Source organism: Poecilia formosa, unplaced genomic scaffold (genome assembly GCF_000485575.1).
Source record: "Poecilia formosa unplaced genomic scaffold, Poecilia_formosa-5.1.2 Scaffold211, whole genome shotgun sequence".
Classification (NCBI taxonomy): domain Eukaryota; kingdom Metazoa; phylum Chordata; class Actinopteri; order Cyprinodontiformes; family Poeciliidae; genus Poecilia; species Poecilia formosa.
The window spans coordinates 542,683-569,827 of record NW_006800150.1 but is presented as its reverse complement, the minus strand read 5'-3'; the positions used below and the strand labels follow the sequence as shown (position 1 = coordinate 569,827).

The following is a 27,145-nucleotide window of genomic DNA, read 5'->3' as shown; positions in this document are numbered from 1 at the left end:
CATTATAAAATTGAACTTGTGGCTAATAGTTTCACAATGTTTTAAGATTTACAACATGTTCGCAGTGATGTTAGACACTGACCAATCTCCTCAGGAAGGTGTTGCAGCAGGTTCTCTCCCAAACCAAGGTGAGTCAGGTTGGTGAGGTGACCGATGCCTCTTGGTAACGTAGTCAGCTGATTATTAGTCAACACCAATTTCTGACAGGAAAAAAAAAAGTTTTTAAAAAGCGATGCAATGTCAGCCCAAGAAACATATCAGAGTGGAAAAATGTACAAATCAATTTTGACCACAGCAGTAAAGCTCGGTACTGACTGAACTTTTATTAAGAGAGAAACTGTCTGTATCAACCAGCTGATTTTCAGATGGATATGGTTGGTGATCAGACGGCTGGAAACTCAAAAATACATCGTCTTTCTATTCATAAACATATTGTGAGCACTACCAGACTGTGACAACACTCTTCATTATGGAAATTGTAACAGAGTTAAAGCCACTACCATTATTCCCAGAGGGTTATAGTTTAAAAACCATATCATACCAGCCAGAACCAGTGAGTAACCAGTGTTTTCATACCTGCAAGTATCACCAAATCAAATGTAAGTCTTTTTAAGACTTGTAACACAACAGAAACGTTGCGTCGTACAGGTTGGTAACAGAAGTGAGCCATTGGCAAAGACAAACGTCTTTCAGCCATCTTGAAATAATTTACATTTACAATGACATGCGCAAGCAAGCTAGCTAGTAAGGGTTTATTCGCAGCTCTCTAGTGGTAGTCTCAACCTTCTTGAGTCAGAGAACGTTATGCAGACGTCTGAACGCACATTTGCATTCTGTCAGACTTTTGCCTGACAGAAATGTCCCACAAGAAAATTAAACTACATGGAATACACAGGAACACTCCGGCCGCAACAAAATTTAAGACGTGGATAATGTATTTAGAACAGCTTACATTTTAAGGCCTTAATTTTAGATGCATGAATTTTAGACTTTTTTAGGATGTGGACACACAAGCCATTACTTTTTTGAAATAAAACTAATTTCGTCAAACAAATCATTCTTTGCAACTTATTTAGTTGCACGCAACTGTATGAAAAGTTGCAGCTCTTACAAACCTTTAATTTTGAAAACTTTCTTCTTTAATTCACATTTGTACCAAAAGGAAAGCAAAGCAGAGTTCAGATGGCTTCAGCAGTCTGTTCCATCCAAACCTAAAAAGCAGTTAACGGTACACAAACCCCAGAGGCTATGTTTTATTGTGCATCTTTGAACACAAATGCTGCGTAACTTTCTAACATTACCTGTTCATATCTAGGCCTGTCGCGATAAACGATAAATCAATTAATCGCACGATAAATTAAACCTATCGACCTCATTTTAATTATCGGCTTTATTGTTTCTTCCTGCCTTTTTTCTTTCTGTTGCTGACACTGAATGAAAAAAGGCTCAGCTCCGGTGCTCTCCACTGACCCTCCCTTCCTCGTTTCCTTAGTGTAATGTCCAGCTCACACCACACGAGTTGTTGGCCGATTGTCGGCCCATTTTCAAAACCTGAGAGACACATTAGCCGACAGAAATCCTAGGTATAAATGTTCAATCGGGTTCGTCGTGCCGTGTGTTGTCCAGCCACCTAGGCACAAAATAATGGCTATAAGTCCAGTTAACTAATTTTAAAACGAGGCATTCATCAATGCTTTACTAGAATCCACCTGAGATGCATGTGGCTAGAGTCAGCGTAAAGTTCTGACTGAATGAAAATTATAACCTATTTACGTCACGTTAACGAAGAACAGTTGAAAAGTTACTGGGTTTATCAACTGCGGTAGCAATTTGACTCCAACTCCTCCCCTTGTCATTTCTATATTCTTTGCACGAAATGTTGAACAAACATTAATGTTATTTCCACATATCATCTCCGATGTCCGCTGGACTTCGGGTTGCGCCGTGTCAGCTGTTTGGGATTCCCCTCCTTAATTTCCCCTCAGAAATCACAGAGGAGAATCCGTGCTTTCTGATTGGCTACCTGTCACATTCAACAGGATGCGTTGACGCTCCCAGTCGGGGAAAAACCCAGATTTAGATTGGAGCGGCCACAACGATCTAAATGATCGGTTACGAAATCACCAGAGACAATCTTAGATCAACCAACGATCTAAGATTGTGATAAGGAGAAAATAGGGGCAAAAAATCGTGTAGTGTGAACTATTGCATTAGGTAGTCGGATGTGCCCATCTTCTTTATTTAAATCTAGTGATTACTGAAGGGCAATATAGACTTCATAAAATGCACTCTTTTGGTTGAATGCAGTATTTATTTCCACTTTGGCTTTATGTTGTTTAATTTTTATTCAAGTACGTTTTTTGTTAATGGAGACTGAGAATCCATTTTATTTTTGTTTTTGGTTGTTTTGTTTATTTAGTTTATCAGTTCCAGTGTTATGTGTTCTTTTGAAAATAAAGTGCATCTATCTAAGGGAGGAAATCACATGCATTATTAGTCATTTCCATTAAATCAGTGTCAAAAGGTCTTGAAACAATATTATCGTTTATCACAATAATTTTTTAGACAATTAATCGTCCATCAAAATTTGTTATCGTGACAGGGATATTCATATCCCTTAAAATGATTTTGATTGATGTGCTTACTCAATACCTTCACAGTCAGCAATATGCAAACATTTTACTTGATTTGTCTCTATTGTTAGCTGACCAGATTGATGTATTTGAAACACCACAAAGCACATTGAGAGGCCTGTCTTTAACGTCGCAGTCACAAAGAAAATTACAAACTATCTATATTAAAACGTGACTTGTGGAAGAGTTTAAACTGGAAAATGACTGAAACCAGACAGAAATGCCCTTCCAATGCATCTGTCGTGCAGTGTAGTCCAAACTGCTCCACATTTATTCTGGATCATGGCAACCAGCCTACACATACAGGCAGAGTCATGCAATTCTACCTTCAGTGAAAAGCACAAGCAGCGCTGCAGCAGATGGTGTGACCCACACAGAGCTCTAAACTCAACACGCCAGCACCTTCAAAAACTGTGTTTTCAAGACACATCAAGTATTGATAGTCAACAATGTGCTGATTTGAATTGCTTTGTATTTAGTAGTGCTTACTTAGGAAGTAAGCCAAAAACTTACTGCAAAGAAAATGAAAAGAGGGTGAAAAAAAAGGTAAATCTGGAAAAGTTACCTGTAAATCTTTAAGGTAAGCGATTTCATGTGGTAGACACTCTAGCTTGTTTTCCTCCAAGTCAAGTTCTCGTAACTTTCTCAAACTTCCAATACCGTGTGGTAGCTTCTTCAGAAGATTATTGGAAAGTATTAATACCTGGAAGACAAGGAAGGAAATTCAAATGGACGTTAGGTGACAGTCTGGAATACATTTCTATGATTATTACAAATGACTGTTAATCAAGAACGTTTTGAGGATAACTACAAATGCACACAACACATTTTGTTTGCATTTATTCTTCTTTCACATTACTTTCCTGCACCATTTTGTTAAATCACATAAAATCCATTGAAATCTGTGGTTGCAACATGAGAAATTAAGAAAATGTTCAAGAGGTGTGAATACCTTTGCCTGTGACTCTACATGACATTCTCTCCAGTTTTTTTTTATCTAAGCATCCTCTTGGAACCTAATGTTTACATGCGTATTTATGACTGATGCACCTGTTTTTTCTCAGGTGGATCAGCCTACCATACCAGCCCATAACCTCTTGATTATAGGCTGCATAATCTAAAGCCTACAGGACAAGTTTGAAGTTTCAGACGCACCTCTAGAGACATAAGCCCACAGATGTCTTCTGGGATTTTATTCAGCTGATTAGTGGCCAGGTTAAGTTCAACCATGCTAGTCCATGTACCGAAATCCAACGGCAGCGCCGTTAGCTGGTTATCCTGAGGGAGGAAAAGACATTTTGTTTATCACCCATATGAAATGCAAAAGAACAGCAGGGAAGAAGATGTGCAGACTCAAATATTTTAGCTGCTACTTGCAGCTAAAAGGAAATGCTTTCAAGTGAAATATTCTTTACAAAAATAAAACCACATGCAAAACATGTTAGTGTAATTTTCATACAATCTTCATTTTTATAGGTTAAAAAATGTTTCTTCTTCTTATAACGATCAAACAACTGTTAAATAAGTGTTTTTCCCCAAAATGCAAAAACTGTCAACCTTGAATTTTATCAAAGTTTTTGAAGAATTATCTAAGAAGCTAATATAATTTACTTTGTTTAAAAGAGAAAAAGAAGTTGAACATGTCAAGAATATTAATTATTTTTATCAATTTTGAGGGGAATAGTACATCAAAGTAGGGCGCAATATTGCAGATCTTTTCCATCTCTGTGTATTTAGTCAATCTAAAAGGCTAAATTTAGAGCTAGATGATGGATATGGAAGCTCAATACTGCTGCTCTGAATTGAGCGTTTAGCAATCAGTAAATCACTGTACTGCACACACCAATATTAGGGTGCAACACTGCCCCCTAGTGTTTTGGAAAATGAAAAGAGAAGCTGCAATTACTGGATAAAGATGCAATATTCTCTATCAAAAAACTACATCAAAGTCTACTTTTATGTATTTATTTTATTAGTTTTTAGGCAATACTGGTAAAATAAAAGACAATATAAGTAGTCCAGTTATGAAAATGTAAATTTGAAATGAACAAATTGTAAACTGCTAGTGTCAAAACAAGAAATATTGATTCAATATCTATGAAATGCTTCAGGTTTAGCGTCCTGTTGTAGTTAAAGGCTCTGAATGATGGAGACGTTTTTAATCAGATAAGAGGAAATTAAAATACACATTCAATTCTACGATTTTTACAAACTTCAATGTTGAAAAGCAAGAAAATTGAAGCTTAAAAAAAATGCAGTAATCCTGTTCATATAATTTAGGAGAACAATTAGCAGTCAGGTGCTGCTAACAGAATACACTCTAGTAAATGTAATAAAGTATAAAAGCAGGAGTTTTAGAGGTCAGTTTTACTAAGTTCTACTGCGTGGAACCACAGAATTAATGTCTCTTTTTCTTGTAATCACTATAAGTAATAATGGTCATTCCCATTACCAAGAATGAGATATAAACATTGGAGAAAGTCTGTTACAAACTAATACCGTGACATCATTGACATTGTGTGTGTGTGTTTTTTTTTAAAAGTAAATCTCACAATTAAAGTTGCGCAGAAAGACACAGATACCTTCATGTTAAGCTTGCTCAACACTTTGGCCCTGGAGAAGATACCGAATGGGATCTTGTTGATACGGTTGTGCTCCATGTTCAGGGTGTAGATGGTGGAGAACTGGGAGGGTCCGCCCACAGGGTACGACTGGAAGCAGTTCCTCGCAAGTGTGAGACTCGTCAAATTTAGCAAACTCGACAGCAGGCCCTGCCATACAAGAACAAAGAAAAATTAGATGACGCAGCAGTAAAACTCAACAAAGTGATGAAGACACATAAGCAGCAGAGTAACTAAGGCAGTAATATATATCCATACATAGACATTTTCTTAGCACATTTGGAGCGACACTTTCATATTCATTGTAGGGGTACAAACCTCTACCCGTCTTACCTCTGGCAATACTGAAATGTTGTTGTTTTCGAGGTTAAGCTCCTCCAGCTCTCGACATTTGGCTAACGACTTAGGGATTGCTGATAATCGGTTATATCGCAGTCCTAAACGATTTATGCTTGCCAAATTGCCTGAAAAATCCAACAAACGCTTTATTAAGACTTGTACTTGTTAAAAAAAAATTAAAAAAAACAAAACAGTACACAGAATAAATTATATCTTGCATTGAATAAAGGCCTAAAATGTACCCAAGTGCCACAATTAATTACCTATAGTCTCTGGGAGGTCCAAGAGCTCGTTGTGCTGCAGGTCAAGGTTGGTTATTTGTGTGCAATTTCCAATCTCCTTTGGTAGATGTTCCAACTGATTATGGGCAACATCCAGAGTAATGAGGTTGCAGAGCTCCCCTGCAGAAAAATCCACAAGCATTTCAGACTGGGAGGTCGAATCAGACACTGCCAACAATACGACGACAAAAATCGCAATTACACAACAGAGTGTTAGGGATGATGTTAATTACAAGAAGACATAATGTTACGAGAATAAATTTGCACAACAGTAAATCTAAATGTTGTGACAATATAGTCATAATAATACAAGAATAAGGTCATAATATTACAAGGATTCTAAGTCATAATAATATGACAAAAAGTCATAATGTTTTGAGAAAAAAGTCGCAATAATACGAGAAAAAAAGAATCATGTGACAATAAAGTTGAAATAATGAGATTAAAAAGTTGTAATATTAGTAGAAGGAAGTAGTCATTTCATAACTCCTGCAGGAAAAATAATTCTTAAAAAATTAAAACGAGTAATGTTGAGCATCTTGTGAAGTTATACTTTGACATTGGTTTTATAAACAGAGCATTATTAATCTTTTAACACATCAGCAGCAAATGACAATCAGTAGCAGGACTTTGAAACGATTGTGCAAACTAGGAATCGTAGAATAGATGACTTTGTGGACAATTCTATTGAAGCTTTGCTCTCTTTAAGAACCTTTTTCTCATAATTGTACGACTTTCTTCCGGTAATATTGCATCTTTGTTGCTAATATAATGACTACTTGTCGTAAAATTGAGTTTATTCTGTATTATTATGACTTAGGCTGGCCCTAATACACCATCATACAATTATGTTATCCAGATGCACAGGATAAAAACAATAACAAAAAACACTGCTGCATAATACAGCCAGAAAGATTTAGGTAAAATTCACGATAAAAACATTTTCATTTCATAATTCAACACTTTACTTCACTCAAATTGAGATTGTTGATCCTTTAAAAAAAAATGAAGTCAAAATCTATGGCACACATTTCTACATAGTTTAAAGAGTCTGAAATCCAGAGGTTTTTTCCCCCCCCTGTCCTTTCCCATCGGTCACACCTACCTATTTCTGCTGGTAGCTGTTTAATCTTGTTCTCCCGGATGCTCAGCATGGTGAGCTTGGACAGGTTGCGGATGTCCTTCTCCACCGTGGTGATGCGGTTGAAGCGCAGGTACAGCGTGGTCAGAGACGTCAGCCGGTAGACGACGGGCGGTATCTCTCGGAGTTTGTTGTGCCGGAGGTCGAGCATCCGGAGCATCTTCAGCGAGTCCAGGGAGTCGGGCAGACTGGTCAGGGAGTTCTCGCTGAGGGCTAGAGTGACCAGCTCCGACAGACAGCCCAGCTCCGCCGGTAGGCTCTGCAGCTTGTTGCTGTATAAATAGAGTTCTGTCAACTGAGTCAACTCCTTAATAGCGGTGGGCAGCATGTGAATGGACCGCTTGGACAGGTCCAGCCTCGTAGAGTTCTCCTCCCGACATTTATTGAGCTCCTTGATGACCTCCGCATTGCTGGATTTCTTGCGTGTACCTGGTGCTGGGTTTGGCCGCTTTATCGTATTGTCAACGGAGAAGGCAACACCCGGCGTCGAGCTGCTCGTGTCCTTCTTTCCTTCTTTGGCATCTTTCCCTTTGGTCTTTGTTTCTTTGCCACCATCTTTGACTAAGCTGGATAAAGTCTTGGCCTCTTTTTCCCTTTCTTTACCCACCGGACCGCTTTTGGGGTCCTTTTCTTTTGAATCTTTGTCTTTGCCTAAAGTACTACTCATGTTGACGCTATCAGCACCCCAGCAGAGATGTGCATGGGACTCTCTCTCTTGCTAGGTTACTTATTAAGAAACAAAGGAACGCACACAGTCAAGGTAGCTCTCGAAATAAACATCCCCAGGCAGCCCGACACATTTATAATTACCCTCGGAATAACGGCCTCCAGACCCAAAGTTTTATTTTATTTTATTTTTTTCTGTCTTTTAGATGCTCCTTTGCTAAAGTGGAATGGGAGAAATTATCCTGCAAAGCAAGTGACCTGTGGCATCCACGGGACACATGCTTGAGTCTTTAAACCACACACAATCCCAGGTTCCTTAGTTTGAAGTTGCTTCAGGTTGCAGGACGCACCGACGATTGCTTAATCCCTCCGAAAAACACTGTTGGAGAAAAACATACACTGTGTTACTGCAATGCTGTTTTATAAACATCACTAACGTGTCAGTTTCAACACAAATGTCTCTGTCTGATTGCTTATCCCTAACCTTTCTGGTAGATTTTACAGAAGCAAACCACTGCCTAAAATATGACCAGCTTCAACTGAACCTCCAGCTGATATTAGTTACCAGCTAAATATTCATCAAAAGATCTGCTGCTGACAACAATCAGCCCTACTTTGGGTTGTCTTATAAAAAACACTCACTGCACTAACAACACCCTTCAGTATGGCTGCCGTTACTGAGTGAAGTAAAAAAATAAAATAAAATTACAAAAATAATGTCATAATATTGGGGGAAAAAAACTTTTAATGAGAATAAAGCCATATGACAATACGTTAAAATAATACAAGTCATCATAAAATGAAAATAAACTCATAAAATTAAGAGAATAAAGTTGTAATAGTATGCGAAAAAGTCAGAACGTTAAAACAAAGTCATACGACAGCAAATCAAAATAATACTAGAATAGTCATAATAATACGACAATAAATTCATATTACGATACATAATACAAGAAAAAGTCATTATCAGACTAAAGTCATAATATTACCAGAATAATAAAGTAATTTTATGACAACTCTTACACACAAAAAAAATTTTATACACTCAAATGAGCAATATTGAGCATCTTGTGAAGTTATACTTTGGTGCTGGTTTTAAATAGAACAAACTTAATATTTGAACACATCAGTAACAAATTATTATCAGTAGCAGGACTTTGAAACAATTGCACAAACCACTGTGTCCATTAGGAAGAAAGAATGACAAACTAGACGACCCAATCATTAAAAATACCTTTTTCTAGTACAACTTTCTTCTGGTAAGATTGTGTCTTTATTCGGTTAATATTATGAGTCCAGTCCAAATACTCCTAGTACCTGGCCCGTTAAAGGTGTCTTTGTGGTCTCGTTTAAACGTGGAACTTTTCCACAATCAACATCTGAAAATGCCAGCAGTTTCCAGCAGTCTTGTGTAAATGTATCCTGAAACTGCCCAATACATTTGGTAAACCTTTTGAAATGTAAATGGTGAGGGTTGGTCAGCGAGATTCCAGCTCCCTTAGAAAATTAGACGGGTGGAAAATGTCAGAAAATAAACTGTGGTAGTATGGGGTGCAAAATGATGTCACAAAACGAAAAGCAACAACGCAAGCAGCTAAAACTGAAGATGATCACCAAACAGAAACAATCTCTTCAATTTTGTAGTCAACAGGATTTCTGTCTGTTTTATCTGCTGTGAGTAGCAAGGGTTTCCATGTGAGGAAGCAATTACGCTTTACTCCCTTTTAAATCCACAATACAATTAATTTTGTCATATATTCAACAAAATCCTGATAATACATCACCCACAATATAAAACTTCACTGAAAATGAATCTCCAGATCACTTAAGTTACATTAAATAGAACAAAAAAAAATTATTTTGGTTTTGTTTTAAATATGCAGATAAAAGACAAATTAAGACCTCTTTGGTTCTGGCCAAGAAAAACCAGCTTATTTCCAATCAACCAAACAATTTTACCAGGATTCTCTCTAAAGTGAGACAGAACGCATCCTTTTAGACATCTACATTACAAAAAAACAACAACAACAAAAAAAAAACAGTTTCTCTCTTTTGCTCTGTCTCCGTTTAGTCTCTCCTTTAGTCTGCTGCACCTTGATGGCTGAGTAAAGCTCTCCAGCACCAGAACCACCTAAGCTGTTGCAAAAAAATAAATAAATAAATAAATAAACAAGAGAGAGAAACAGGTTTGGCCCATGATCTGAGCTAAGAGAAAAGGTTGAGACTGCTGAGAGTAATCTTTAGAAGAGGCCTTCAAAGCACAAAGTCCACACCACACTAGGTCATATGACCTTTTGGGTGAAAGAAATATTCTGTCGATAGATGTACCCCTTACATGGCAATACACAATACAGTGTATCCTGCAAAAACAATAAATTAAAAAAAGGTCCATTGCTTTTGTTTTTTTCTTGTCATAAATAAACTCGGTGAACTCGAGAGTTGGCTGTTGGAAACATACCTGCGTGCGAAGTTATTAGTAACTTTAAGTGAGAATAACCAGGCCAGACCAAACGCTGCAACCATATAAACTTAGCTGTGCAAGCCACTTCCTTTTATGGTTGGAGTCTTGGTCTGTCTGTCCTTTTTCTTTAAACTTGTGGACTACTGTTTTGTCCAAGTAGCTAGTAAATGTCCTAAAAAGAAGATGATACGTTAAAGCCAAAGGGCACAGCAGGAACGTCTCAATAATGTCTGGTACAGATATTCAACAGCAAAATGTTAACGGGTGGAAACTTTTTTTTTTTTATCAATACAGCACAAATTCTTTTAATTGAATATGGAAAAAATAACAACAAAATCTAGAAACCAATCTAAAATAAACATACAGGGATATTTTATGATTACTGAAATGGGGTTCTGTTAAAAGGCTATAATTTTCTATGAATCCAAATTCATTTGACCTGAAACCAAACATTAGTCCCCACAGACGCCATGACCAGAGCGGACTCCTTTAGTCAGCCACAGAGGCCACAGTAATCCCAAAAATGCCAGTTTGGTAAAAAGCTGTTTCAGGTCATCACATTTGTGTCGGGCAAGTGAGGCATCGGTCTGCGCAGCAATAATGATCTTCCTGTGTCAAACGAGGAGAATGGAACAAGTAGAAGCATTTCTGGCCAGAGAAACAGTATGATGGCAGTTTCAGTAAATGCTATTGGATTTTGTTTTTTCCATAAGGCATTTACTCTGACCCGAAACACTCTACATGTTCTGCTCAGTGTTTGTTTCAGGTAGGACTCGCACGATTGATCAAATTAATCGTGATTAGTTGATTACTGAAAAGATTAATTGAATTAATTGTGATTAATTGGTCACTGAAATAATTGTTAGCTAATTTAGTAATTTAATAGTCGTTAACTGGAGTGCAAAGATACAAAAAGTGGCCATTTGCTAAAAGAACAACACAGTCCGGGCAGTAATCAAGCCAAACTTCTTCAATATACATTTTGCGTTTATTATGAAAACCCCATCCTTGTCTGTAAATCTGTTCAACTCAGAACTCCTCAAGTAGCATTTTTAGCTTCACTTGGTTCAAGTTCTATAAAGAACTAAACTATTAAACACCTTTTGCTAGCAATCTATTAATCCAAAAACTAATCGGCAGATCACCGATTAGACAGTATTTTCTAGCTGCAAATGCATCCTGTGCTACAAATTATCAAGTGTGCACTAAAGGGATGCTGTTCCTGCATTTTAGGTAATAAAATATTTTCTTGTTCAAATTAATTGAATTATTTGCTTATTCGCATCTTTAAAAATATTTCTAAATCAAATATTAATTGAGATTAAATGAAAAATTAGCAGAAGGTGCCAATTTTTGTATCCGATCGTCACAGTAAATGATAAAATATTTCATTAAAAATAATCATTAGCTACAGCCCTAGTTTTATATAGAAAGATTACCTGTTTTCTGTGTTAGGAACTATACAACACAATCACAACATTGTAAAGGTTCTTTAAAAGAAGCATTTTGGAAATGTTACCATCTAAAGAACTACAAGAATTTTTTTAAGATGGCTAAAGTCAATGTTGGGATGGCAACTCTCAAACTTGCCATAAGTTCCAACATCTATCCTCTTATGTTGGACCTTTAATAACAGATTTTGGATGTTTGAAAAGCTACCAAACCTGTTCAAGGGAGTACTTTTCCACAACAGGTCAAGAAAATCTTTTAAGTGTACTGAGGATAACCTCACATCAGCTTACTGCTGCTAAGCAAACATGGCCCAAATAGTGTTGACATTGCTTTAGCACCACCCCTAAGCATGAGTTTAGCGATTTAGCCATCAAATCTGAACAACAACATGACCCATGAAGAGGGCAAGGGATAATAACACCAAAAAATAAAAAATAAAATTAAAAATGAATGTACAACTTTGCTATGCTGAGTAGAAATGAGTTGCACAAAGTATTACAGAGACGTACAGATCAGACTTCTGCCTGGCCAATACCAATTTCTGATTTCCTATGATAATTTTCAGCAGATTCTGTGACAATGGTAGATTTGAATTACATTTAAAAAAAATTAAGAAATTACAGGATTCTACTAAAATATGTTTGAAAGCAAATGTCCTTAAATATTTTTAAATTAACTTGCTAGTTGACAGGAGGATGGTGAAATCCCCTAGTTTATATCAAGTAGGATAATGGACTCAATTTTTTTTGTTAGCATATGACCTTCCGTTAACCAATCAGAACTGATCTGTAGCTAATTGATTGATCAATTATGTTTCCTTTAATCACAAAAGGGAAAAACAGAATAGTATGGGTGGATCAGTAACTATGTATGTTTTTTTTGGCCAGAGATATTGAATGACGCCTTATGAACATTTAAATAATCCAGCAGTGACAAGACTTGCAGGCACTTATTTCTCATTATATGTAGGGAAAACCACTTAGTCGATGTAGATATCAGGCTTGGAGTCAAACACAGCTTTTCAAAGAAAAAAGGCTAATGTGCGTCCATCAACACTACCACAGAACCACCATAAAGGGCTACTTTGACTTCCCCACACACACTAATGAAGTTTCCATTAAGGATATCTTGGGCCCATCAGCTAATGTCAGTGCATTTAGAGAGAATTCAAACTCTGCTGGTATCCGTTTTACTGTCTTTGTGATCAGACGAGATGCGCACCAAAACAACATAAAAATGAAACAACGTAAACCTGGATTTACATTAAACATGCCATGCAGACAATCTTGAGTGCGGCTATGTGTTACTGGATCTGGAGGTATGAAACCCCGAAATCCAACAGCACCCGCTGTCCATGACTGTCACAATCATACCAGAAATAATCAGGCCCCAGGAGAAAATAAGGAAAACAGAGGTGATGTGACATCCGTTTCTATGAGCAACTCTTGGAAAAAGATTACCGACAAATCGGTAGCTACCAGGTCGAGAAGTCAAGTCGCCTTTAGAGATTAAATCATTTACCAAACAGGACAGCGAGGTAAAGATACTACAGTTGGCTGTGGGCTCACGGAAACAAGAGTAATAATTCGCTAAGAGCTATAATAATGCTACACGTTACGCTGTAATTCACCACACTCACTTAGCTGTGTTGTCAAACATACCATCTCATGAACAGACACGGGGAATCAACCATGATACATAGAAAACGACGAAAAAGAAATTAAATAAATGAGAAAAACTGCTATTACCAAACCCACTGACAACACGGCAGGAAATAACAACAACTGAGCTAAACGTCAACGGCAAAGCAAACGTCAGTTCTGCCAAACCGCTAACCGTTAGCTGGCGTTAGCTAGCGAGCAATTTAGCCCAACCCGCCAGCTGTATTTCAACGACAACCTTCCTACACAGACGAACAGTAGAATCACACTCAGTGACAATATTACTCAAAAATACACATATATTCAAGTTACAACGAGTCTGAAACGTTAACCCTACACACTAAGTGGTTAGCCTGCTCTCGAGCTAAGCGGTTATTTAGCGTAGGCCCGAGCGGAGCGGCTGTCGGGCGCAGAGCGAGTTCGCCCGAGAGGGGAAATCTCTGCTACCGCCAGCTGTGAGCGCAGACAGCGGACACCCAAGTCGTAGAGCATCCGGTGGTAGTAGCAGAGACACCGAATCCTAGCCCTCACCTATATGGCTATATGCGAACTAGCATCAACACTGTATTCGAGCACCGATTCCTTAAAGAAAATAAGTAGGAAGAAAAGAAAAAAAAAGAAAACACTCTGAAAAAACAGCGGCCATTCCGAAGCTGAACAAAAGAGTGCGCTCGTATTCGCCACCAAAAAAAATGACACATTAGCGCTAAACAGAGTTTCGTAAAAGGAAGGCGAGATTAGCACCTAACGAGAGTGGCCAAACTGAGCTGGAGGGATGAAAACGTTTATTGTTATTGTGGTAAAATAAGTGGTTTACCTTCAGAGGTGTGACTCCGCCATCCTAGCTGCTTCCTCCTCTTTTCCTACACTGCTGCTCAGCTCCCCTCCCTCCTCCCCCGATCACAGAACTGCGTCATCCTTACGCCGAACCAATGTTATCACGAGACCTTCAAATGCACCCAAATATTCAGCTTTTTAAAATAAAATACAGTTCTTATAACATTAATCAACATGGTTGTAAGAATGATGAGAATAAAAAGACTTGTGAAAAATTATATTACTGAACATAATGTTGACTTAATGTGTAACAATAAGGAAAAGTTGCATTAGACTGTGGCAACTAATATGCTTACCACGCACAGGGTTTCCCCCAGAAAACTTGCTAAGCCCGGTGCTTGGGGTGCTATGGCTGTCATCCAGCCGCCAGTCGAAAAATATTTAAAGTTGACAGGAAATTTGAAAATATAGTTGTGCATTATTGGAAGACTGGAAGATTAATGCCTAAACACCAACTATAAAGTGAAAAAAAAACAAACAAAAAAAAACAAAGGCAACAATAAAAAAAATAAGATAAATTAACAATGCCAACCCTGGGGGCCCACCAGGCTTATAATACACTAAGGGAAACCCTAATGCAATATCTAAGAAATCTGAATCACTGTATCCAAATGAACATGTTTTCACGATCATGAGTGAAGTTGTATTTTATAAGATTTAATTTATTATTGAAAAACCTCAGTGCTCTTGGTGAAATTAAAATATGACTGAATATTTAAGAAAACAAAATTGAGGGGGTTTTTTTTCTTCAGGAAAATATATTTAGCGCATAATTTTTGGTGAACTATCAGTGTGTGGAATTATTGCACACCTACATTTTACCATCTCATGTGCTTGTTATCTCTCAAAGTGAGAATAACAAATGAACACCATAAAATTGATGCATAAACATTTCTGACAAGGAAAGTGACCTATAGAGGCATCCTTTTTTTCCAATAAGCTCCCTTAAGCCTCCCAGACAGTGTCTAAGGAGATTCCTTTCTTAAATCTGTTTAAGAAGGAACCAAAAGTCCTTATAGGGTATAGGCCATTGTTTCATCTTTCACACCACTAGTTAGCCATGCACTGTAATACTTCATATATGTAGTGGAGCATTGCCTTGTATATTAAAAGATACCGACATCACATTTTCATCAACAAGCATGTCTGCTCCACAGGACAATTGTTTCCTGGTAGTCTTATGTTTGACTTCTCCAAGTTAACTTGCATCTTTCAACACATTTTCAGCAATTCTGTTGATTTATTTCTTTTTCTTTTTTGCAGCAAAGCATTTGCTGCTTCTGTGACATTTGCCAAACAACAACAATTCAGACCAAGGATGAAAATAAAGTAGCTGCTCCTACGCATTGAAAAAAATTCAATTGAGGTTGTTCCAAGATCAATCAAGATCCCTCCTGGATGCTGGAAATAAATAAATTGGAAATTAATTAGTTAATTAATTGAATAATTATCTTTTTAATTAATTCAAGATAAGATGAATTGTATTTTTAATAATGTAAAGAGTGAAAGATTAACATTTGGTCAGCAGAACATCTAAAGTAGGCCAGTGGTAGAATCAACAGGTTTATTCTATGTTTGAAGTGAATTTATAACACATTACCTCAGTGTATGTTATTGGTTATTTCAATGCACATCCTAAAAGACAAAACCGACAAGATATAATATATTGGAGATAATAAGCCAGTTGTCATTATCTAAGATTGAACAGATTATTCTGAACAGATTTCAAGAGAATTTAACAACAACAACCTTTTATGCTATGTTTTAAAACTAGGTGCAGGACTAATCTATAAATGTGTGTATTAAAGAAAATTGTTTGAATTAAAAAAAAAACTGATCAATGGAAATTTTATGTAGACTTCCCATGTGGAAGTCTACATTCCACATGCTCTTACCCATTTCTTTTTTTGGTTGATCTTTCTTTGACTTGACACAGAGTGGGTGACTGTCTTGTTAACTGTACAAGCTGATGACGTGGCGATCCTCTCCTAATGCTAGTTACGCTGCCCAGTACGGCATTCTGTTTAAACCTAAAAACAGGGTTGTTACGATTCTCATAACTTTAGGGAGATCAAACGATAAACTTTATTATCTCTTCACATAGCACATCAAGCGTTAGACCTTTTTAAAACAGTGAAATACATGAGCCATATCATAACAAATGATTTATCTGACAATGATGATGTTTGCAGTAGTAACAGCGTACCAAGTTGGACATTGTAGATTTTTATTAAATGTTTGCCATTAATATTTTTTGTAGTATTTTGGCCCTGTTTTTGTGATTTAACTCAATGTGTCTGCAGTGAATGTAAATGTAAATAATTTTACCAGCTGGTGGTGTCCATCTTCAAAATCAACATGTTTTCACACAGAATTATCACCAGAGAAAGTGAGAAAAATCCAACTTTGATTCTTTACACAGATGGATACTAATACAGCAGGATCAGAGTCCTGCTGCGGGTTTCTGCAAACACAACTAAAGCGGTGATCACTAACTGCAAGAGGATCCTTAGTATCACTAATAGAAGCTGCAATGATTAACCTACAGAATCTGTGTTATGGACTGAATGCTTCTTGCAGAATCTTGCTCTTACAAACAGGCAAGCAAAGCACTGAGGCTTATCAGTGAAAACCAGTTTCTGAGGGATGTTGCAACATCGGCCTCTATGCGTTAAACCGAAGATAACACGCCCTTGCTCACCCTTGGACACAATACATTGAGATTAAAAGCTTGCAGAACAAGCAGGACAAAGGCGTGTTCTATTATTACTAGAAGCAGCAGTAGAAACATTATTAGCGTTAGTTTTATTAGAGAACAAAATGTAAAGAGGATTATATTTATTTGCATTTACTGGACCGTTTTTTCGTTACATAATCTGTCTAACAAAGTACAACTGTGCCGTTTTAACCTTTCAGTTTAGCTTCAATTCTCCGAGCCGCCTGTAGGTGCTGCTAAAGCGCCGTGTTAATGAAGTCAACGCAGAAGAACGTCACGTGATTCTGCGGACGCGTTGGCCTGGCAACTGCAGCAAACCTTTATCTGGTGCTTAAAGGTAAGAATGAGGAAAAAAAAATACAATAACGTATTTAAACATGCGCTGATAATGTTTTCTAAGCTCGATTAGACAGTCAGCTAAACCTCGCAAGGAGCTTCTTTAAAGATAAAATGTCCCTTAACGTATCCAGGCCCAAGTAAATGCACTGTCGTTAACATGCTACATGGGATTAGCGTTGTGCTAATTCGCAATAATTCACGTCTGTGGTTAAACGTGATAGGTTCGAGAAATGTTCGAACTGTTTTTTTCCTCAAATGTGCCATTGAAATATTTATATGTACATAAAAATGTTTAAGAAAAGTAAACGTGGAAGGGTTTATATGCTTACACACGTCAGCTTTTATCACTACAGCTGTATATAAATGTGACGTGTACGTGAATTAGTGTTGAATTGATCATTTTGGGTCCGCTAGATAACAGACATGTTTTAAATATAAAAAAATAAATAATTTTTTCTTACCTTTCAGCACGCGCCCACAAGACACAGCGATGCCCGAGGTCAAGTCAATATTGAGAGAAGTTCTGCCTAAGCAAGGTTTGCATCGCAGCCGCTTGCTATCTGAACAGCACTAGTTACAAAAGCTTGTTTGTGGATTCTCCGTATGACTTGTGGACTGTTGAGACATCTGCAAACCTTTGCAAACTAGTCAAAAGATTCCTCTGTACTCCCTTCTTATCAGTATCTGCGCTCAGTTATGGTATTTGGACTAGAAATAGAAATATTTGCAAAATTATTCGTACCCTCTTTACTCCCTCATGATTTGCCAAGTTATGATAAACCTCATTGGATTTTATTGGGATTTTCTGTGATCCAGGAAGACAATGACTGTGTATAGCTATGAGGCTAAAGGAAAATACAAGATTTTCTAAATTGTTTGCAAATAATGTGAAAAAGCTAATCTTTTTCTTCTTTTACCAAAAATTAAAAAAAAAAAAGCTAAAAAAAAAAGGGTGGGGGGTTGTTTCCACTGAAAGTTAAACCTCTACCGCAGTCACAAATATTTTGCAGCCTCTTACAGGCTAACCTGTGTTAATTCCATCCATCTTCCCATGAAGATTAAATTGTTTTGTTCTCAGACTAGTCAAGTGTATAGTGTGTGAGACATTTCATAACATAGATTCTGTTATATTTTACTTTATATTTTCCCTGCTGTAGAATGTTGATACCATCATAAGTGACCATCAATAACAGTAATAAATGACATGTAATAGTGAATTGAATTGCGTTGATCGATCACATAAAATCACAATAAAATAGCATGAAAATGTTTGGACATTCTGGGTTGCCGTGTCTATAATGAACACAATAAGTGAGGAACTTCTATGACTTTTCAGAATAAAGCATAGACCAAACATGTGAAATGGATGTTTAGCAACTAAATAATAAATCCAGGTTATTTTTCAGGGGCTTTTTTTTTTTTTGCTGCATCTACAGGACAGCTCTACATGGAAGATGTCCCAACCATGGTCCTGTGTAAGCCAAAGCTGCTCCCACTCAAATCAGTCACCCTGGAGAAACTGGAGAAGATGCAGATGGAGGCTCAAGAGGCCGTCAAGCAGCAGGAACTGGCAATGAAGGAGCAAGGACAGCAGATGCCCAGTTGAGGACTTGAAACCACACACACACACAAAAAAAAACAAAAAAACACAACTTTGATAAAGAGCACAAGTCCAATGATTCAAACATTGGCGAGAAAGTATTTTTGTAATCAGTGGTACAAACTTAAGTTATACTTTTTTTTGGTAAGTGAGCAGACGCTTTAAGAAAGCTGCAGACTCATAAGTTTGTTGGTAACGGCAGCTTATCTGAGGAATTGTGCAACATGTAGTGATTATTTTAATAGTGACAATAATAGGAAAAAAACCCAAATATTTCATAATTATTTAATCAAAAGAAATTTTGCCATAAGTTGCTGCCCAAGTACAAAAATAAACCATTATGATAAGTTATCTGATGGATGTTTTTTGTTTTGATGTGTTCTAGCACAGCGTAGAAGTGAAGCACAGCATGCAAAGACAGCAGCCAGTTTTACACCCGTTATGACATTAAACTAACACCCTCCCTTTATTTATTTATTTTTTCTTTATTTCTTCCACGGACTCATAAAGCTCTTATCACAAATTAGTTATCTTGGTACAAACACTGCTTTTGGAAAACAAAAGGAGTAGCAGTAAAACAGAAAAGAAAAAAATAAACTGTACAAAACAACATGGAATGACTGACACTGAGAGGTGTGGCACTTTAAGGGATAGCTTATGTAAATGTTTGTATAGAAACACTTTGAAGTGGTCTACTTCAGTTTAAATCAAAAGTGCAGCTTTTCTTTTTTTTTTTCTCTTTTTTTTTTTACCCAGAATTATACCGTTGGAAGGGAGAACATTTTACTTCACATTTAAAAAAAAAAATAAAAAAAATGCAAGTAAAAAGGTAAGTTTTTTTTTTTCTTCCACTTCTTTTCAGGTATTCTGGCTCAGTAACAGGCCTAATCAGTACCGTTCAAATTTCACAACTCCGCTGTCTCCCTCGCTGACGAACCTCTTTCGGTTCCTGACAAACAGATCACAGAGAGCGACGATGAGCACAGCAGGAACAAAAAAAAAAAAACACTGTCGGATCTCTGCAGACATTTGTGTGAAATTAAAAAGCACTCACCGGTGCGGACACTGATCTCTTAATTTGACACCAATGACTCCCATGTGAAAGCTCTTCTCCACAAATTGCTCCAGGATAAAATACGCAAGAGGAACATCGATGTTTATCTCATCAATGTCCATGTAAACTCGTTCATAGCCCTGGAAGAGAAAAGAAATTTAAAAAAATCATCTTCAGGATTGAGTGAGTTTCACTTGCAGTGCCTGATTCAAACAGCAGGTGGCTCCCTACCCTTTGCATTTGGTCCTCGGTGATGATGGAAGACAGAGAGAGTGACTTGAGTAGCTGCAGCACCATTTTGAATGTTTTCTCCCCTCGGGACTCCAACACCATCACGATGGCCTGCCGAGAGCGCCACAGGTTTTCAGAAAAACGCAACTGAAAATACGCAGCAGCTGCTACAGCAGGGAGACGGACGAGGAGCCGCGCGTACCTCGTAGACAAACTCGTGGTGGAAATGCGGGACCTCCAGGTCTCGAAGGCATCTCTCTGCCTCTTTGCCGTCTCCAGACAGGATGTACTCCTTCAGCAGCAGGTTCATCTGAAAATGGAAGATCCAGAATGAAATTTATTCAGCTTTAGCTAAATATGATTTATGTTTTGGTTGCATAAAAGCCTGTAATTGTGATACTGCATTTCAATAAATGTCAAATGTTTCCATGTTTTCAAGGGCAATCTTCACTTTACTGGAAAGTGAAGACTACACTTCTCTGTCTAGTGAAGTGCAATCACTAGATTGTACTCTACCTCTTTGATGAGTTGTATGACGGGTCGCTGGCCTCCGCCCGTCCCCCAGTGGTTGTCGATGCGAAGGCCGCCCATACTCATCTTCAGCAGCACGGCTGCTCGATCTAGCGCCGCTCTGCAGATTCGATAAAGCAAGTCAATTTGTGTGGTTTACAGGAATTTCCATAATTCAGGTCAATCGAGTCTCTTCAATTGTTTCTACTAATATTTTATTAACTGAAACTCAGTTCGGATACTTTTGGAAGTGGCTACGCTTGGATCCCGAGCCATGTCCCGATTCTTGGAATAGACCAGTTTCACACTGCCAGCCTAACTTTTTAAACTCAGAAGTGACAATCTTTGGACGTGAGGGTGTATTAACTGATACTTCAAACTGACAGGATAAAAACACTTGAAAGTTTCTGAACTAAATATTTATTCATATCCATGTTTAGGCTCATAAAAACATATCCACCAATCCATCAAACTGTCTCAGTCGCAAAACTGTACATTTTTACACATCTATACTGCAGTTTGCTCAGCTATTTGCTCAACAATCGTTTTTGATGCACTTAATCTTACTTAACAATTTAAATAACCCATTACGAGTGTCAATTTTAAGCTAGTCGAACTGAAAATCTGCTAAGTTAAGTTGCATTTCCAGCATGGAGTAGTAAACAGACAATAGAAAACAAGTACAAGTGCTTCCATAAACGTTGCGTACCTTGCATGTTCACAGTCAACTTTGCCTTTGTAGCCGTCGATGTAGCTTTTGGACAGTATCTGGTCGCTAACAGCCCGAGCGATGAACTGGCCGACCAACTGAAAGGAGAACATAAATGAGGAGAATGTAAATTTTAACATCGTTAAACAGCGCTAGATTTGTGCAATAAAAATTGCAACATTTCTTTCTTGAAACGTTTTTTCTCTCCAGTATATTACAGAATTTGTGCAGGTTTCACTGACTCAAATTTAAGACCTACACGTCCACAGAAATGCGCAAACTTCATCCACAAAAACGGCAATAAATTTGCACTGACGGATGCAAAAAAATAAAAATAAAAATTGCGTCTTTGTTTACAGCAGCGTGGGCCGCACGGTTTTGGGAAAGGAAAGAGCCGGCTCTGCTGTTTTGGCCTCCACAAAGCATGCGCTCATCGTTTCTCTGACAGGAAAATTAGCATAATTTTCCTGTCCCTTCTGAAGTTGCCATTGTAGGCAGCTACATTACAACGCGGCGCAGTGGCCAGACCGAGGCGCGTGCGAAACTGAGCGAACCCTCGAGTGAAAGTGCGGCGTATGCAGAGGTGTGGGGGAAGGGCAGAGTCATAAAGCCCCACCGAACCCACCCAGGGGCAAGAGACGGAGAGAGAGAGAGCAGATGACTGGTCAGATAAATCAGACCGTGTAAGGAGGGGAGTGGGCCATGTTTTTTTTTGTTTTGTTTTTTTTTTGCTGAGTTTGCATTTTACAAGAAACGATAGACAATGGCAAAGGATTTCATGTGTGCGCAGACTGAAAAGGAAAGAGCTCACAGACGCACACAGTGGCTCTTCTCTCGCAAGCCAACAGATAAAAACCGCAGCGTTATTCCCCTCTGCCAAACCACCAGCAGAGGTAAAACTCCTTCAGAAACGAAACCAGCAACCTTGAGAAGAACGTATTGTGTACCGTGGGATGGACATAAAGTAGTAATAGTCACCAAACAATTATTAACCCAACATGGCTTGCTGCAAACTGTGAACTCAATTTGTACGGCTGTCTTTTGTGCACCGCCACATATGAGTCGGTTGCTTCAGAGGGCTGCTTACGCCTGTCGCAATTAATCGATTAATTGAATGATAAATTAAAAATTCAATTCTGATGAATAATATTCTCTGAAAGGCAATTTTTTCCACAGAGGTGTCAGAATCCATTTTATTTGTGGTTTCGGTTTGTGTGTGGCGTTCACTGTTTTAGTTGCATTTTGTTTTGGATATTTAAAACATCTTCCAGTTCCAGTGTGACGTGTTCTGTACATAATTAAATGCGTTTTGGTCTCTGAGGAAGCAAACTTCCATTATTATGAAATTGTCAATATATTACTTAAAATTGGTCTTAAAACGACAACGTAATTGCTTATATTTCTGGGACAAAGTATCGTCCAGCAAAATGTGTCATCGTGGCTGTGGATGATCTCTATTAACTAAACCCTGCTTGAAACTTCACTAAAAACACACACACTTTCAAAAAGCAAACGTCAACCCTAGCCAACACACGCTTCAGGTCGGAGGTTTTGGAAACTCACTTGAGGCGCTCCAGGTGTGTCCAGGACCAGATCCGGCAGATCTCTGAGCAGCTTGTCGAAAGAGGACTCCATGTCGCTGTGGGAGAGAACGCTTCCGCACAGGTCCACCAGCAGCCTGGAGGTGAGCTCCCGCTGGCTGGCCTTGGCCTCCAGGGCCAGAGACACGGCGAGCGACGGGACCTCGCTCCGCATGGGGCCCAGGTTCAGGTCCGCAAGCAGTTCCTGACACAAACGGGAAAAGAAATTTAGTTTGAGCTACTCTCTCAAGGCAGCAAAAGAAAACACGGTGGAAGGATGCCTTCTATATGTTGGAGCCCTTACCGCTACTTCATTCGTATCTCCGTGTTCAAAGTACTCTTGCACTATGGGGGTGACCGTCTTCTCAAAGTCCCTCTCATCCAGCGGAGGCACCACAGTCTCGTACACACAGTTTTCCTGTCGAAAAAGAAAAGAACAATTATTTTCCATTTTCTTGTGTTAGCAGGACAGATGCCAAATCTACACCACAAACTTCAAAATTTTACCTTTAAAACTGTTAACAACTAAATAACTGGATAATTTTAGCTCGTGTTGCTTGTGAGCAGAACAGCAAAAACAGATAGTATTTTACAAAGTAAACACTTCCAAAACCCTGCCGTTTTGAAGCGTAGATCAAATCCGAGTGAATACGCCGCTAAACGATTGTCCTAAATGCAAATGTAATTACCTGATCTTCGTCAAAGTTGGGGTCTTTCTTGTCCACCTCCACCGGTTCGTAGACTTCACCCGATCTTCCCCACACGCCCTTTCCTCCTGCTCCACCTGCAGGTAAAAGGTCAGAGATAAAGTTACTGCCCTGATATATGCTCATGTTAACTCAACATGGGGGAAATAAATAAAAGAAGGTACGAAACTGCAGCTTTAGTGTCTTGCGCACGGTCGTCAGCGGAAACATGAGCCGAAACATTTTCCGCAGGTTCCACCAGCACAAATTTAAGACTTTAAGACCAGCGACAACGAAATTTAAGACCCTAGCTAGCTAGGGTATATTAGCAGCTAGTTAGCACTAGCCACAACCACACATATTTCCAATCGAGTTCAGTACTGTACATAAAAGACAAAAACAAGCATCATTGCAGTTGCTGCCAACATGGAGGTCAGGCTACAAATTTAGTGTAGGCATAAACAAACACACAAAGAACAATTAAAGGGTGAGCCCCCAGCAGATTGCAGACAGTTTAAGAACACCAAAGCAGCTTGAAAACATCCTTTAAACCCCCCATCAGTTCCACCCACTTTGTGGGTAGAGCACTATATTTAGCTCATCCCACATTAGTTGAGAATCCGTCCCACTTCTGTGTTAAAACGGCTTGCTTTCTCGTCTGTTTTACTAAAAAAAAAAAAAGAAGGCAAGAAAGCAGCACGCCCACACTAAATGTCTCTCACCTCAACTAAAATGCAATACAGATCAAATGCAGAACAGCCCAGAGCTCAAATTGCACGGCTTCGCTGATGCGAGAGAACTGTTGTGTAACCAAGACAGGACAGACTCGGTGCCAAGAAAAACTGGACATACCCTTTAGTCTGCGGCCCATGGGAAGAAGGCAAGTGGGCAAACCCAACTGCAGTCTGAAGGAGAGGCTAGATGAGTTGCATCACTAAAGAGAGGCAAAACGTTTTGCTCTGAGCAAGAGGTTGTCTCTCTTTAGCAACTCATTTAGATGTGCTAGGATGACAGTAATTCATGTTTTTATTTATTTTTTGCCAAACATACTCGGGTAGAAATTGTAGATTAATAAATTCTGCAGGTTCCAATCAGAAAAACATAAAGCTGATGCCACACGACAAAATCATAAGTATTTTTGGTCTAGTTTCTAGCACAAATATCTTAGTAAACTTGAAATAAGACAAAAACTAACAAGTAGCTTTTCAGCAAGATATAAGAGCGCATATCAAGTCAAAAATTCATTTATACAGATGAAAAAATATGAGTTATAAGTGAAATAATATGCCACGTTACAGATTATAATATGCCTTGTTAGACTGGCACATTATTTCATATATAACTAGCATTGTTTTCATCCATTTTAATGAATTATTGACTTAAAACGAGCTCCTCTGTTGTGCTGAAAAGTTACGTGTCAGTTAGTTTTGTCTTATTTCAAGCGCACCGAGATATTTGCACTAGAAACTAGACTAAAAATACTTGGTAAGGTTTTGTGTTTTTTGCAGTGATGCTGGCTGGGTTCTGCATCAGACCTGCAGCGGAAAATTCCAGAAAGGCTCGGATGCACGCGGGACACGAAAGGAGGCTCACTTTAAGGATTTGAGCCGCTCGAGATCAACCGGCTAATTGGTTTATGGATCGGCACTGGAAGGGCTACCGCACGAAGCAGTGAGTCCCTCCGACCCACTGGGAGAGGTGGATTCCTGACGGAGCCGAAAGCACAGACAGAAGAAATATTGAGGAAGCGTCGTCATGTCACCTTTTTTCGGCAGGCCTCTGCCCTTCCCCATGCGGGACTTTCGGTCGAGCAGCTTGCTCTTGGGACTCGTCGGCGCCATGGAGGTTCCCCTCACCACTTCCCCGTTGTCACTGAGGGAGTCCCCCCTGCCCGAGTCCCTGGAGGAGTTTTTCCGCAGCCTCCGCTTGGCCTTTGCCTTCAGGCGAGCCTCGTGGATGTTGTTGCTGGACGAAGACACCCAGTTACCGTTGATCTCGTTAATGGCGTTCTTGTTGGAGACGCCGGATCCCCCATTGTCTTCCTCGGCAGAAATGAAGGAGTCGCTGAGGTCCCCGGCCTCTGTTAAGACACAGAAGAACGAGTCGGTGTGCGTTTGTTACCATCAGTCGGTGCTTTCATGCCGCACAAAGACAGTTTTCCATTTGCCTTTTTAGATTTCTACCTGAAAACATGTCCGGAATAATGTTTGATGTTGACGTTTTGACCCAACAAAACTAGAAGGTGAAAGATTATTTTGTTCCAAATCAAAAGTACTTAATGTTTTAATCTATATACCGGAAATCAACATATTGGACAAATGAGCACAAACTCAAGTTGCTACTATTTGTGATATAATCAGTTATAATAATAAATAAATTTTCTGAAATTGACACAGTAAAACACAGATTAATAATTATATTGAAAACCGAACAAGTTTGATTTTTAAAATTCTATAAATGGTGTATTTGCAGAATATTCTCCCACTGTTTTTAAATGGTGAAAAATGTCAGTTTCTATAGTAACAAATATGACCTTTTGGCTGACATCTTAACTGTCATCTGCTTCAATCTCTAAAAAAAAAATCTAAGCATTCTTCAAAAATGCTGTTTATTTAACGCTTTATTGCTACATCTAAAAATAAATTATGCATTTGTTGATATTTCGGTTGACGGCCGTTTAGAAATGACAGCTTTTTAGACGCCATCTTAATTTTTTTCAATTGCCCTTTCAAATTAAATCGTTTGATCAGACCCACATTTCATTTGAACATCTCTGAAAATGACTGCATCGCATTTAGGTTAAATTAGTTTATTTACTATGCTCTCAGCTACAAAAATGCGGATAGAAAAACTGACTCAATTCAGGGTGTAGTGAGAGGAAACACGAAAATCACCCACTTCCACATAGAAAAAAAAAAGTCCCACTACCCTATATCGGTCCCAGCTGATTAAGCGTTTGAGGTTTTCACACTTACCAACAGGGTTTGCGTTCAGCCAAGCCTCGCAGTCAGCTGCCATAGTTTACAGTAGAAAAGAGCCTTTGCAGAGGAACCGTGCAAAAACAAGAATCACCGAAGATAACTGCAAAAAAAGGGAGGAAAAATAACTGAAAAATTACATATTTGGCTGCAGACGTGTAGCGATGGTTTGCCCAGACATGTCGCAACACCACCCCGCTACCCCCCTCAACCATTTTCATTCAAAGACGTACTGTTGACAAACAATGGCTAACGCGGTTTAAAACGATAATGTTAATATTGTAATCCATTTCCCTGGTGTTTATTTGACGGAAACAGGGCGACTCATTCCATATAACTACAAAATGCAGTACACATCAAGAGTAACCGTTCTCTTGCGTCGTTAACTTATCTTACCTCGAAGCCCACACGTTAGTGAAAGATAACATCTAACGGTCAGCAGCTAAATGAACGAAGCCATTAGCTAACAATGTCGAAGTTTTAAATGTACAAATGTGCCCACTCAAATGTTTTACTCAATAACAAGATTGCAAGACACCTACCGTTTCGCACCTTGAAGCTTTAAACTCTGACGCGAACGCTGTTGTTTTTGTTTCGCTTACCCAGCAACGCAGTCACTTAAGGCTTGTGTTTTTCTCATCTGATTGGTC

General features: G+C 38.6%; 2 protein-coding genes and 1 long non-coding RNA gene across 5 annotated transcripts in view; 1 reads left to right on the top strand and 2 right to left on the bottom strand.

Moving 5' to 3' along the window:
• shoc2 (SHOC2 leucine rich repeat scaffold protein) overlaps nt 1-14,192 on the bottom strand; it is a 17,792-nt gene extending 3,600 nt beyond the window's left edge. Inside the window, exons 1-8 of the mRNA XM_007567632.2 lie at nt 14,073-14,192; nt 6,980-8,060; nt 5,857-5,994; nt 5,588-5,718; nt 5,216-5,404; nt 3,789-3,911; nt 3,199-3,336; nt 83-200 (exon numbers count right to left, since the gene is read on the bottom strand). Of these exons, the coding sequence (XP_007567694.1) occupies nt 83-200; nt 3,199-3,336; nt 3,789-3,911; nt 5,216-5,404; nt 5,588-5,718; nt 5,857-5,994; nt 6,980-7,682 (1,540 nt within the window). The 5' untranslated portion in view covers nt 7,683-8,060; nt 14,073-14,192. The remainder of the gene's footprint in view (nt 1-82; nt 201-3,198; nt 3,337-3,788; nt 3,912-5,215; nt 5,405-5,587; nt 5,719-5,856; nt 5,995-6,979; nt 8,061-14,072) is intronic.
• The window catches only part of LOC107838094 (uncharacterized), a 25,172-nt gene extending 974 nt beyond the window's left edge, over nt 1-24,198 (top strand). The window contains exon 2 of the long non-coding RNA XR_001664159.1: nt 23,837-24,198. This is a non-coding gene — a long non-coding RNA (uncharacterized LOC107838094). The remainder of the gene's footprint in view (nt 1-23,836) is intronic.
• Nucleotides 18,566-27,145, bottom strand: pdcd4b (programmed cell death 4b). Of its 3 annotated transcripts, none has more exons than XM_016679432.1 (13): nt 27,038-27,145; nt 26,493-26,598; nt 25,280-25,597; nt 23,521-23,615; nt 23,136-23,249; nt 22,815-23,036; nt 21,252-21,349; nt 20,549-20,663; nt 20,235-20,342; nt 20,033-20,143; nt 19,802-19,941; nt 19,643-19,696; nt 18,566-18,756 (listed from the first exon to the last, which is right to left on the bottom strand). In XM_016679432.1, the coding sequence occupies exons 2-13, from the start codon at nt 26,533-26,535 to the stop codon at nt 18,690-18,692; spliced, it is 1,485 nt and encodes a 494-aa protein (XP_016534918.1). In that variant the 5' UTR covers nt 26,536-26,598; nt 27,038-27,145; the 3' UTR covers nt 18,566-18,689. The 3 variants fall into 3 exon arrangements, with proteins under 3 accessions (XP_016534918.1, XP_016534919.1, XP_007567693.1); XM_016679433.1 differs by having other exon boundaries at nt 27,048-27,071; XM_007567631.2 differs by lacking the exon at nt 18,566-18,756 and having other exon boundaries at nt 18,888-19,696.